Below are 15,038 nucleotides of genomic sequence, written 5' to 3'. Positions count from 1 at the left end.
CTCACAGGAATTCTGGTGACCATTCCAATCCCAGTATAAATGTCTCACTCATTTGTAATGAAAAGCACATTTTTTCAGAACACTGAATGCTATTCAGTCTATATTTAACATAGCGTACCGTGTGGTATGCCTCGCAAAATATCTGTGGGTTATATTTTTTTAAATATGAGCTTCTGATTTTGCAGCCCAACAAAATAAGTCAAAGGAGTCTTCAATACTCTGATTTCCAATCCATTGCCGTCTATGAGATGACTTGGCAGAGCCACTTCACTTCATGAATATGAACTTGCAGTGACTTGTGATGAAGGATGCCATCACCTTGTAAATTAAAGTCTTTTTTGGAGAAGTGAAAAAAGCAATAACTCTACTCATTGGAGAATAATAAGTTAAACATTCTAACTGCATCATTAGACTGGGCACCAACCGGGAGGTTGAAATTCCTCATGTTTCTCAGTCGGGAGACTTTGATGATGTGCGCTTATAATGGCCAAATCACATCATCATAAGTGTACATCATCAAAGTCACTAAATGTAGCAAAACCAGGAATTTCTTCCCCTAGCTTTGTCTAAATAAATAGTAGCAAACATAATCTGTTGCATTCATTACCCTGTGAGGATTATTTTCTGTCACCCGAGAGCCACTAAACATGGTCCTAGGAAAGTAATGGAGAAGGGAGGAGAGCAATCAGATGAAAACAAAAGCCATCTTGATGTCTTCTTGGAGTGACCAGAGCTGCACAACGATGATGCTTGTCAAGAGGCTGAGAAGCCATTTTAGAGATGCATCCGTCCGAAAGGACATCTGCTCTGTAAAAATGACATTACACTAGATTATGGTACCACTGGTTGAAGTCTGTTTGTACTTGAATGGATTCTTTTGGCTGTTGCTAATAAAAGATAAGTTCAGTTGCCCTAAAAAATCTGACGGTCCTCAAGGTTGGGAGCGAACATTATGTTGAGTTGGTGTCTGACCCAACACGTTTTATTATCATCAAGATTGATAAACCCAGTGGATCATTGTGATCAGCAGACCATTTAGAGGAAGTGGACTGTGCACTGTTACTTGGCAAATGGTAGATGTAGATGGTATAAATACCGATTTCCTAAAACCTGCTCTGGACGGACAGAGGAATGGCCGGGATCTGTACCATGAACTGCTGCATCTCCTTGGAGATACCTGCCTGCAACTGTCGAAAGAGATTCTTTTTGAAGCAGATACGGCTTTGCTGTTTCAGAATTCAGTTCTTGCAGTTTATATCTACAAGAAGGACGAGCACAGTGAGAGCAATAAGGAGGAATTGGAGTTGAGATACAGATCAGCCATGATTTAATAGAATGGCAGAACAGGCTTTAGGGGCTGAATCCTGCTCTCAATGGCTCTGAAAGTGGCTGTGACGAGGATATTGGATACACTGATAAGAAAGGAACTGGTTGCCATTTTTCACACAGAGAATGTGTGGGACGGGATCTGTTTTTGATCAAGGCTGCCAGATCATCTTAATGTTCAGGGGAAACTTATGTTGTTTTTGTCGATTTCCACCATGCTTTTATGTTGTCTCATGTTGCCCATGTAAAGACGCAGAAAGCTATTGGAATGTAGGACTGAATCCTCCATCTCAGATACTTTTAAGGGTCAATGTAGAGATCTCTCCAATAGAAGCAATGATTTGGAATCTCTTTTCCAGGCATTCTGAATATGACACTCGCCTTGAGATCTTCTATCCTATATTCACAGGCTTGAACGATGATTTAATTGGTGCAATATGTTGGTGAGCACCTACATGTATTATGGCTCTGCACAGATCATGGAGTGAACTCAAAGATATTGGGAATGTCTCTCCAATGTTTTGGAGGAAGAGGGAAGAAGAAAGCTAAGCAGTGTTTTTCTCTAATCGAGCTTACTATGAATTCCTGTGCCAAACAAAGGCACAATGGAGCCCAGTCAAACCTCTGAGACAGACTTGGTAATCTGATACCTGAACCAAGTAGATCTCCAGACATTGTTGATGATTGACCAAGATGATCAATGGGATTTTCAATTGGACCTGATACTGGAGGTGAGATTCTTCCTTTTGGATCCTAATAACTCTGCAAACTAGCTCCCTAAAGGTAAAATAATCCAGAACATGTTTGTGCACAAATTTCTGATCCCAACCTCTGAATACTGAAATTTTGCTGATTGGGCAGGAGAGAATTTTGCAGCCTCATCCTTCGTAATTTGTTTAATTTCCATCTGCAAATGAATGCTCAACAAGGACAAAACACCTTGCACCTTTAAATTACACCTTTAATGTATGACATCTGTGACCACCTTGGTCATTTATTCACACTAAATGTTTACTGTTTCATTATAATTGGTCTGTTTATATTTTTAAAATGTAGCAATAAACTTTTGAAAAGTCTGCAAAACCTTTTTGTTTCTAAACTTCCTTTGATAACTGAGGAGTAAGTATAGCATATAATGTGGTGGGCAACTAGAAATTTTCTGCACAGAAAGGGGCTATTTGGCCTATCACGTCTGTTCCGCTACTCTCTCACAAATACACAGTCACTGCCCTTAACAGTGTGTCTTGTGAGGCGCTTTGAGAAGTCCTTCCAACGTCAAAGGCACTAAACCAAATGTAAAGATTATTTTTATTAATAATATAACTTGTTTAAATAAATTGCTTTGTTTTATTAATCTCCCATTCCATCTAAGGCTTTGTATTATTGTTATTAATTTAATTTATATAAATCACTTTGTTTTATTAATCTCCTTTGCCAGCTCTCTCCCTATATCCCTCAATGTTTTTATTATTGACTTTCTTACCACGCAGATCTCCTCAGAGCTAGTTCAACTCAGGGTAACCCTTCTTCACTTACTTCCTGTCCCTCAACAAGGGAGGAGATAATTTCCAAACCCTAGCAACTCTTTGAGAGAAGACTTACTTAGCTTTCAGGGTTCTAATTAGCCATTTTGCAAATCTCGCAATTGAAATAGTTTCTGATATTTGTAAACCGAAAGTTTCTGAATTATTTGCAATCTATTCATTTTATGGAGAGTGTAACTTAAGACTAATCACACAATATAGTTTGTCTGGAACCACTAAAGCAGTCGGTGGGAATTGAATTAAATTTTGTCTGTTAGAGATTGTTCAAGAAAAGAATTCCATCATAACTGAGCAGCGGGTTGGTGTAGCAAGCTTTCATACTGCTGAGTTCTTGTTCTCATCTGTAGATTGGAATCCTGTAGCGTAGGTTAGAGCACTTCCTCGCAAGCGAGAGGACCCAGGTTCATCTCCTGGGTAGGCGAAACCTTACGCAAGTTTCCTTACTTCACACGCCTCTGTTTACCTAGCAATAAGTAGGAACCCGGTTATTAGTCGATTGGCGGATCACTTTTCCGGGTGTAATAATCCTTTCAAAAAAATAAATGCATGAATGAATAAAATAATAATAATAATAATTTGGACACTCAATCCACAAATTTTTGGGGGGCTATTGCTGTGCGCCATTGGCTGCCGCATTTTGCCCACAAAATATACAGTCAATTCACTTTACACTATATTGTCCGAAGCACTTTGAGACGTCTCAACGACGTGATAGTACGCTATATATATTAATTGCAAGGATTATTATTATTACATCTAAACTACATGACCTCCATGAAGAGATGATGTAAGTGAGGATATCACTTGGTTAGTTGCTGTTCACTTAGTTGGTTGCTGTAAGTTGTTTGTTCACTATTCAGCATGCCACTATAGAGGCCTGGGCATAACACAACTTCTTGGGCACATACAGTTCAATAGCCTGGCTTGAGCAGAAGAAGAAATCTTAAAATAGAAGGTAATAACACCTCCTCACAAAGGAGGAAAAAAATGCTAGAAAAGCACTGAGGATAACCTGCTTCTCGACAGCTGAAGTTTGATTCATTATTAGTTAAAATAATCCCCTGTTTTAAGAATTTCACAGCACAAACAATATTTGCATTACGTAATACATTTCTGTTAATATTTGGCTTTTTTTTACTTTACATAAACCGTATATAGTATTATATTAGAAATATTTTCTGATTTCTCGATAGATATTCCTGGCCTTGCATCCTGACCTGTCTTTGGGAAAATTTGTGTGTATATATGACCTCCATGCTATGCTGGTTATTTTTGTAGCCAGCAGTGTCAAATGAGAGTACAAAATGATATAGGCTTTGAATGAGGAAATATTGCAATATAAGGAATGTTTTATTCATAACTTTTTTTCATATACTGTCATGACCCTCTAATCTTTGTGAGATGCTGCAGTCTGTTGTTGATGTACAAATGAAAAATTGTTGCTTTTTATTGAATTTTTGTTGGCAAGGTGTGAAAAAGTTTTAAATATCCTCATCCATGTATCTGCCTGCTTACATAGGATGTTCTGAGGGCTATAATAGACATCTTACAAACAGAGCACAGTGATCTTCGGCTGCTGGATTGGAATGTATCCTCACTGAAGTAATAGGTAGCCATGGGCCTGGGTTTGTCCATTTTCTCATGTGTGATCCACCAAAGACCCAACATTACACTGTGGTTTAAAAAGTCCTTGTTGGGCAAACAGCAGTGTAAGTAGCATCTTGGCACCTCGGGACGAAAAGTGAATTTCCTGCAGGAAACCTCACGTATGTCACACTGTCTCGTAACCTGAGATTGCCTCAGCTCAGCCGTTTCCCAATGATGACTGTTTCATCCCCACAACAAGCTTTATCTCATTCTTTTTAGCGTATTGCACTTCTAATGTAGCAAACCCAACGTAAATTGTTTAAAGCAAAGAATTTGAGATTCTCATATCTTGTGTTTGATATTTCACTTGGCCTTCGTAGACAGACATACGTGGGTTAAGTGTACGCTTTTGCAGCTATCCAGCAGCTCGGGAGGAGAAAAAAATCTTGTGTACTTCCACGAGTTCCTTTCTCATGCAGTCAGCCTCACTGTATAAATCCCACCCAAACTGACAAATTGATCTTTCTGCTGGACTTCCAACACCATCACAACTCCAGTCAGACAGCCACATCTTCCTGGCAGTGAAGTTTTAGCCCCAATTCCAGACAAGCATTTCAGAGGAGCTGGCAAGCCACAGCAATGAAGTCAACTATTTCTGCCCTTTGTTTAAATTCCTGGTTACAACACTAGTAAAGGGTCTGGATAACTGAGGTCAATTCAACATGAAAATACACGTTTAAATTTCAGTGATTGGTGACTCGGAAGAATAAAAAAAACAGTAAGACTAAATTGATAGCAGTCTGAGTAAGAATTGCTTAATATAACAGGTCAACAAGAAATCATCCCTCCTCTCCCACCCATATAAAAAAATCATTAGGATAACAGCTACTAAGCACAGTTTTCACTGACAAGATAGTTTTTATGTTGTAAGTATTTGCACTTTTGCTGGCAGGTTCTGCTGATTACAAGAGTGTTCCTGGATTTTGCCTTTGTCTGGAAATTAAAACGACCACTTCATCAATTTAAAATTCCGATTGAATGGTATCCACTTTAATTTACCAAAGGTTGCACAGAGCAAACTTGACAGTAAGAATGCTGCCTGTTTAAACCTAAATATAGGTTTGTCCCAGTGAATGGATTAACAGCAGCAATGTTTAACGGAGATTAAATTTTTCTATGTAAAACCCTTTCAGTGACGTAATGCTTGACAGTGATATCTCCTGCATGGCATAAGTTTTAATTTGTGCCTTCACTGCTACTTTCTTTATTCTGTAAGGAATACCATTGGAATCTGGGTGACATCATACGAATGAAATGCAAGACGGATATTTAATTCTTTCATTTTTCCTTATTTTCCTCATCCCAAGTCCACCCCCCCCCTAACCCCCAACACATTCTTATATCCTCAGAAGAGTGGGGTGGTCCAGCAGTCTGGTCTGGAGAAGTCTCTGCACTGGCTATCAATGCCTCCCCTTGTTCAGCAGCTTGCCCAATATTAAACCTAAGCAGTGTGGGAAGAGTGTTTCTGTCTCCTCCTCCCCCCCCCATCCCCCCCACCTCCAGACGGTTTCTTTTTCCTTCTCTTCGTCTCACAGACAACCTTGACAAAACTAGCAAAGCCTGCGATTTCAGAGTGTGAATGACAATTCCCCCAGTCAAAAGCCTGGTCTCCAGGGTTGTCATCACATTATTCTACAATCTGATTAGTTAAATTGGTGTTGATATTTGGATCACTTTGTACTGTACTGTAGAAACAACAGGGGATGATTATGAGAGTTCTTACATGAGGTAAATATTATGAAAGTATCTCAAGCATTTATTCTAAACAAAATAATAGAAAGGGGTAGAAGTTATAAGTCTTTCTTATTCTTTCCAGTGATTTCCCTACCAGCTGCTAAAGATCCCAATTCATGCTGGAGTACGCTTCAAGGGCTTATAATGTTGCATTTGATATAGTACCTATAATGTTGAAACATTTCAAAGAGCTTCACAGTGTAGCTATAATAATAATAATCCTTGCATTTGCTATAGTGCTTTATCACGTCTCCCAGACGTCTCAAAGCGCTTCATAGAATATACTGTAGAGTGAATTGACTGTATATTTTGTGGGTGAAACAATGTTTTTGTAGGCAATTAGTGTCGAAAAATTTAATCCCAGGCTGATTTTTCTCTTCTCTAGATCAGGGACACTGAGGATACTTGTAACATTATAGCTGCCCTGGCTGAGATCAGCCATAGATAATGTGCTGAACCCAGGACCTTGTGGGTCTGTGTGGCTCAGTCTTACACTGGATGGTACCTATATCAGCTGAGCCATCAGGGAAGGCATGAGTCGGTCTTCCTTTGAAACTCAAAGTCATTTAACCACTATTGAACAGAAAATATAACTAGCATTTATGAATTTTGTACAGATTATTTTCTCATATTAGGTTTAATGAAATCTTTGAACTATAGGTGCCATATGTTACTTATTACTGTAAGAGCGCATCACAAATCATAAAATTTAACAGGTCATAACTTGAGACTGGATAATCCAGTTTTAGTAAAGTCAAGCCCTTGTAAGATCAACACAGGAGGTTTGTCTGGACATTGCTGGCAATGATTCTGTTATGCTTGAAAGGTGCTGAAAGATATATATGGCGTATTAGTAACAGCACCATTGCACCACCAGCCAGCAGGAATGGATTAACTCTTTACTCCAAAGAATTTAAGGATTTGTTTTTTCATAATGATAATCATTGCATTTGATATAGCGCCTTTCGCATCAGGAGGACCTCCAAAAGGGTTTCACAGGATCTACTGTATCGTGTGATAATGTGTATTTTGCAGGCGAAGGCAGCAGCCAATTTGCATACTTATGGTACCGCAAATAGCCGTGATGTGAATGATCAATTTTATCTAGGGGAATGTTGGCCAGGATACCTGGAGAAACTCTCTTCTCTTTTCGAATAGCACCATAGGATCAATAATATCCACCCGAAAAGACAGACCGGACCTCAGTTTAACATCTCATCTGAAAGATGGAATCTCCAACAGTACAGCATCCCCCAGCACTGCATTGAAATGTCAGCATAGACTTTGAGTTCAAAGTCCCGATGTGGGGCTTTCACGCAACCTTCTGATTCTAAGGCAAATGTGCTACCAACTGAGTCTGGCTGACATCTAATGCAATATTTCCACAAACATTTTCTCCTGTGGCTTCTTTTTCCCAAGGCACTCCTTGTTTGGGGTAATTGTATGAAAGGGCAATGTTGCCCACTGGTACATCAATCAAACTGGCATAGTTTATGTGTGAATCTTGATGAGAACTGTTGAGAAGTTACTTGACTCTGGGGGCATCAGATCATCTTCTGTCTTTGCTTCACCTGGTGTTGTTTTAGAGGAGCCTCAGCATGTTTGGTGGCAGGGCTATGAATGCAGCCAGGAACTTAGGGAGAACTCTTAAGAAAAAGAATGGTGAGTAATAGGCAAGAGGGTGTGGGATAGCACAGATAGTCACCTGAGGATGGACATGTGTAGAGAAAGAGCAGATGAGGGCAGGAGCTAGCAATGAGGGACAATATTGCAGAAAGGGCAGGGGGTCAACCACAGTGTGTATCTGTGTGTTTAGGGAATGGTGAGCAAAGCAAGATAAGATCATCAAATAAGACCATAAGCACTTAGAATTAGGTAAAAGGAGCTGCCCTGTCCTGGTTCTGCCCCATTTTATTGGCTCCGCCATTACTGGGCCACAGTTTTATTGCAAGAGGTTGCAATCCTAATACTGAGATGAATTGTGGTGGTCCTTCTACCATCCCAGTTAACATCAGTTAATTCAACATCACTGAGGATTGAATCTGGGAACTCCCTGGCTTGAATAGCTCAGCCACTCACTTGATAAACGTGCTGAGACATCAGGGGAGCTCAGAATTTGAGGAATTTTAATTGTTTTGAGTGGGAGTTATGGTCAGATTGGTGGGAATGTTTTTTAAAAAGGGAATGTGATTTTAGTGGAGAGTGGAGCTTAATTTGTTTCAAGCAGTTTGTAGTAGAGAAAGGAATACCTTTTCCCCAAATCATTTAGATTCATATGATTGTGATTCTAGAATTTTTAAAAATATTTAATATAAGTAGTTTTGAACAACTGGCACGGATTTGGTTGGAAATGACAGCGCAGTATGTTATCATCCATGTTCAGGGAAACCAGGAGCAGATGTTGGATCAGTTGTTGGTTTTTCAGAAACATATTGTTAAATATTACCTTCAGATGTGCCATTTACAACTGCGGTCAGTAAACTCCAATTGTGGTTTTCATCTTTTCGTTGTTTAGCGACCTTGCTTGAATTGATGAAACACAGAAAGGAAATTAAAGTTGTGATTTTTGTCTGTTTCAAATGAATAGAGCACACGGGTGCATGGAAGGAAGACAAACACCTTTAGGGACACGAAGGTGATGGGAATAATCCATTTTTAATCTGGCCTTAAGCAAGATTGTTTTCTGAATCAGCCAATAGGCAACATGGGAAAGGTTGGTGCTGTATGTCCCAAATGTCGAAAAAAAAATTAGAAATATGTTTAAAAAGATTTGAAAGTCTAAAACAAGGAGAGAAAACGACTCAAGATCAGAAGTGGGGAAGTGAGCAAGCACTCAAGATTTAATTATTTCACACAGTTTGTGAAATAGACAGATAATTAATACAAGAAAACAAGCCAGCCTTTGCGTGAGCAAAGTGCCCATAAATAGGATTGAGGTGAATGACCAATTAATCTGGAGGATTGTCAGCCAGTACACTGGTTAATTAAAGAGTATGAGAAATGGCATAGTTTATCATTATTTATTTTTATTATATACTTTGTTAAAGAAAGTTACTCTGGAAGAGGCTAGCTGCACCACAGTGGTCATATCTTGTCCTCTACATGCATGTTACTAAGTTTTGCGTAACGCCAGTGATTATTGACAAGCTTGTGATGAGGTCATGACAATAATGGGTTTGCTTTTTTAACTTGTGTCATTTTCAAAGTTAGTTTCCAACAGAATAGACAGCAGAGTTGTTTCCAGGTGTCTGCTTCCCTCCTGTAAGGACGCATCTGGCTTCTACTTGATAACTACCCATGATTGTACAGTTGAAATCAGGACTTCAGTGAATTTTGACATTGTTCTGTGAGGATTTTTGCACTTACATAATATGAAATGTTTCTGTTATCTTGAAGACATAGAAGGTTTGAGCTTTTCTGGGGTCTTTGATCTGATTATACAATGGAACATTAACAGTACCGTACCTCAATGACCCACATCTTTCATAAACTGCACTACTAGGAGCTCCTAGGTCCAATATTAAATAATAATTTCCATTTGATTTTCAGGATTATCTTTGATGTCAGGAGGATGTTTCAAAACACTTCATGGAACGTACTATAAATTGTAGTGATTGTACATTTTATATATGAACACAACAACAACAAGATTACATTTGTATAGCGCCTTTCACGTCAGGAGGACGTTTCAAGCCGCTGGACAGAGTAAAGCATTTCAGACCCGAGCTGCGGTCAGGGGGAGAGAAGGGAAGGGAGGAGAAGGGGGGTGGCCGATGGCATGGTCGAAGAGGAGGGTCTTGAGGCGGGACTTGAAGAAGGCTAAGGAGGGGGCGAGGCGGCCAATTTACATACAACAATATCCCACAAACAGCCATGAAGTGAAGGACCAGTTTTATCTGAGAGATTTTCACCAGGGGTCACCAGAAGATACTCCCTTCTCTTTTCGGGGATTTTTAACCTCCACCTAATGCAGCGATCCCCCAGCAATGCATCAGAGTGTCAGCCTAGACTATGAGCGCAAAGGTCTGACGTGGGGCTTGAACCCACAACCTTCTGACTCAGAGGTGAGAGTGCTTCCAACCGAGCCAGACTGATACATAATATTTGCTCTAAGCAAGTCTGCCCTAAAATGATCAAAGATGCATCTAAACATTCTCAGACTCAAAAACTTTAATGCATACAGTACTTCTAAATGATCCAATTAAGCTATATAAAAGCCAACACTGCACAACACAGACACTTCAGTGAATAGCCCAAAGCCTATCATGATGAAGACATCTGCAACCAGCATGATCGTGGTTACATACCGTACCAGTTAAAAATGTACAGACCTGCATGGTTAACATTGTTTAAAAATGCACTTGATCACTGAGATGAAATTACAACTGATTCAGTAGCATAGCTCCTAAGGCACATGTCATTCTTACCCAAGGAACATAAAAAAACAGGAACAGGCCATTGAACCTAATAACCGAAAGGATATGTATTAGTGTCAAGTTCTCTGGGACGCTACCCTGCGTGAGGGGCGCTGTATAAATGCAAGTTGTTGTTGTTGTATTAAGATGATATAGCCAATGCAGTGTTGGAGGTGTGTCTGCAATGTTGGAGGTGCCATCCTTTGGATGAGACATTAAACCAAGGTCCCATCTGCCTGTTCAGGTGAATCTTAAAGATCCCTTGGCACTATTCAAAAAGAGAAGTGTGTTTCTCCCGGTGTCCTGGCCAACAATTCCCTCAAATAAAATTGGTCATTAACTTCATGGCTGTTTGGAACATTGCTATGTGCAATTTGGCTGTTGTGGTAACCCCTAAAGTAAATAGCTCTGCCAGTGTAACATCTCTTTTCAAGAAAAGAGAAAGCCAAGCCAGGTAACTAAAAGTCTTGTTTGACAAATTTAATAGAGTACTTTGAGGAAATACCAGAGATTCGATAAAGAGAAACATCAGATGTCATATATGGAATTTCCAAAGGCTGTTGATAAGGTGTTTTACAAAAGACTTGTATAAGATATTAAAGTACGAAGTATGGACAGAAATGTGGCAGCATGGATAGAACATTCACCGAGGGCAGAAAACTGGAGGTAAATGGAAGCTTTTTTCAGAGTGAACAGTTGAAATGTTCTCCAGGACACTTATATAAATGATCTTGACATTTATAAATGTATAAGGGGCACAATATCAAAATTTGCAGATGACCCAAAAGCAGGGAGTGTGACTAACTGTGACGAGGACTGTTACGTGACTTCAGGGAGACCTAGAAAGATTAGTGGATTGGGTCAATAGATGACATATGACATTTATTGCAGAAAAAATAGGAGCTGATGTATTCCAGGAAGAAGAATAAGGAGAGAAAATGTACATTAAATGTGAAAACTTTAAAAAGAGTAGAGAGCAGAGAACTAAGGGTTAATGTACCCCCCAAAATAAATTGAATCTTAGGTTTTATAAATGGGAGCAAAGATTATAAGAGCAAAGAGGGTAATGCTAAACCTGTATAAATTGTTAGTTAGGCTGCAGTTGAAATATTGCATCCATTTTTGGACACCCCCACAGTTGGAAGGCTGTCAGAGCTGCAGAGAGGATGCTGATGAGATTCACTGGGAACATACCAAGGTTGAGTGGTTTTACTTATGAAAAAAGACTGGAGAAAGTGGGGCTGTTTTTCGTAGAACTAAGAAGATTGAGAGGAAATGTGATAGACGTCTTTAAAATTATAAGGGGTTTCGATAATGTAAACAGGAGAAATTATTTCCACCGACTGGTGAGTTGATAACTGGAGGGCATAGATTTAAGATAATTACTAAAAGAGCAAAGGTAGAGGTTAAGAGAATTTTTATCACATCAGGAGAACGTCTCAAATTGCTTCACAGGATACACCATAAAGTGTAATGACTGTATTTTGTAGGTGAGCTAAGAAGCTTCTCTCTCATCAATAACAACAACAACTTGGATTTATATAGCGCCCTCCACGTTGGACGGCGTCTCAGAGCGCTTTACAGGAACGGATCCTGGGGCCGAGCCAGGGGGAGGGGGAGGAAGGTGACCAAAGGTGTGGTCGAAAAGAAAGGTCTTCAGCCGAGACCTGAAAATAGGAAGAGACGGGGCGAGGCAAAGGGAGCGAGGAGGGGAGTTCCAGAGCCTTGGGCCATAGCAGCTGAAGGCACGGCCACCGAGAGTGGAGCGGAGGACTCGGGGGACAAGGAGGAGGCCAGACCCGGAGGAACATAGGCAATGGGCACTGTTGTGAGGAGAGAGGGGGTCAGAGAGGTAGGGGGGGTGCAGAGGAGTGGAGGGATTTGAAGACAAGGCTGTTGTCTTGAAGTCGATCCTCTCTGGGATAGGCAGCCATGCAGTCTGGCGAGGACTGAGGTAATCGGGGAGCGGAGTTTAGTGCAGAAATGAAATAAATGAGAGTGAATGTTTGATTCACAGCTGTATCTTGTGAGTAATTTAAATTTCATAAGCAAGTTTTACGCTTTTATCGTTGTTAACATCTTAGCTTTTTATCCTCTTCCCAATTGATGGGAGTGATTATGTTTAGAATTAGTTCACATGAAACTTTTTTTGACTTGGAAAAAATGTTCTGATTTGCTGCCCGGGCTGCAGGAACAGTTTTATTTTATGTTGTTTATGATATGAAAAAAGATTGTTTATTTCTTCATCAGAACCATTTTTATCATTTTCCTAACTATCCCACTGACCTTTCCATCTTTCAACGGATGTCTTTTATCCATTCCTGCATCTTTTTACCATTTTACATACAAATTACAATGCAAATTTACATCTTTGTGGAGAAATTCTGCCTGGGTCTAGATTTATTCTATTTTCTTAGTATTTGAGAGCCTCCAGAATTTAGTAAATTGTTGAATTCCATCTTAGCATTGTGATTTTCTGTAGTTTTTCAAAAAATTTACAATAAACCTAACTTTCAGCACTATTTAAGACGCTACCCCACATGAAGAATGCTGTATAAATACAAATTGTTGTTGTTGAAATTGGTTTTCCATAGCTCTTAAGAGAATTTACAGAAAACTGGATTAAATTTTAAGAGTTTGCCAACTTTTGGACACTTTGAATTACTTAGAAAACATAGTAACTCTTGAACCAGGTTGAATTTCTATCCCTTTATTTTCGGTCTTTATTGGTAATTGGTATTGATCAGCTTTGTCTTTTTAGCCCCGTTATCTCCCTGTGACTCCAATTCTGATTTTTGTTTCTCATTCATGCATATTCAAAGGCTCTATAACTGCTGCTAATCTCTTCCTTTGATCACATGGAAAAAAAATATTAGCACACAATTGCTCTCAAGCTGTCAGTTGTATAACTTTGAAGTTATTCCATGTCTGTATTATGAATGGGAGAGTGAACTACAATATGTAACTAAGGAGGAATTCACTACTTCTCTGTCTCAATCAATTGGAATTTTCAAGTCTGAGATAGATAATATCTGTTAGGTAAGGGTATCGAGGGATATGGAGAAAAGGCGAGTAAATGGAGTTGAGGTACAGATTAACCATGATCTAGTAGAATTTGGTTCAATATTTACTATGTTTTCTCAGTAATTCAAAGTGTTCAAAATTTGGCAAACTCTTAAAATTTGATCCAGTTTCCTGTAAATTCTCTTAAGAGCTATAGAAAAACAATTTCAACAACAACGTATATTTATGTAGCATTCTTCATGCAGGGTAGCGTCTTAAAGTGTGCTGAAAGTTAGGTTTATTGTAAATTTGAAGAACTGCAGAAAATCACAATGTTAAGATAGAATTCAACAATTTACCAAATTCTGGAGGTTCTCAAACGGTAAGAAAATAGACTGGTGGAACATGCTCGAGGGGCTGAATGACCTACTTATGTTCCTATGTTGCTAATCCCTGCATGACATGCCACTAACATCAACAAATGAACCCCATCCATTTCTCTTCTCTCACAGGAGTAACAGTGTTAGATGATACCTTGAGTTGCAAGTAGGGGTTTCAGGGAAAACAACCCTTTATAACCCAACTTTGTTCAGTTAAAACAGCATTTTGTGAACTGCCCTGAAATGCAACAGATGTGAAGGTACCGCCAGTTGATTCAATGGCTGCAACAACTGGCTTTGGGGCAAAACTATTTGAACGAAATTGAGGGCTGATGCTCAACAACAACAATCGTTGACGAGGATATTGGCAGGAGTGGAATTTCTAACCATGTTCTAATTATCACATCACGTTCTGTGTTTCTTATCCCTGGGACTGACCCTCCTAGGTGAGATGCGTTTTCAGAGAAATGGGGTGAAAATTTAATTGAATATTCAACCTGGTAACCACGTATTTGGCAATACAAAAATGAGAACAACACGTTGAAAAATATATAAGACTGTGGACTGTGTGGCTCACATGCCCAGGATCGTCACTCAGCAGTGTATTTTGCGTAACCAGTGTTGTGTTTCTCACTTGCTACAAACTCTTTTGTTTGAGTCAAGTGCAATGACTTTTGGTGTTTATTAACAACTCTACATTTTCATTTCATTTCATCCCCAGGAAAACTGCAGACAAAGAAACTGACGAAGCAGGTAAGTGACTCATGTCGATGATTGTCCCTGTGATTGTCCTTGACTTCATATGATTGGCAAGTTAAGAGTAGACTGTATTTTCCTGATCTGTATGACTCAGTTCCACACTGGGCAGTTAATTTATCAACTGAGTCTCTTGTTGAGCCCTGCAAGAGTGCTTTTAATCTTCAATCATTACTTTTAGATTCAATGTAGAAGTCAGCTGACAATTCGAATGAGCTGGCGCTCAGTCAAGC

General features: G+C 39.4%; 1 protein-coding gene across 1 annotated transcript in view; it reads left to right on the top strand.

The window, feature by feature from the left end:
• Positions 1 to 15,038, top strand: part of micu2 (mitochondrial calcium uptake 2) — a 264,328-nt gene that overhangs the window by 182,332 nt on the left and 66,958 nt on the right. Inside the window, exon 4 of the mRNA XM_042333913.1 lies at positions 14,771 to 14,802. Within this exon, the coding sequence (XP_042189847.1) occupies positions 14,771 to 14,802 (32 nt within the window). The remainder of the gene's footprint in view (positions 1 to 14,770; positions 14,803 to 15,038) is intronic.

This window comes from Callorhinchus milii, unplaced genomic scaffold, assembly GCF_018977255.1.
Source record: "Callorhinchus milii isolate IMCB2004 unplaced genomic scaffold, IMCB_Cmil_1.0 Scaffold4, whole genome shotgun sequence".
Lineage (NCBI taxonomy): Eukaryota > Metazoa > Chordata > Chondrichthyes > Chimaeriformes > Callorhinchidae > Callorhinchus > Callorhinchus milii.
This window is presented reverse-complemented; position numbering and strand designations above follow the sequence as displayed.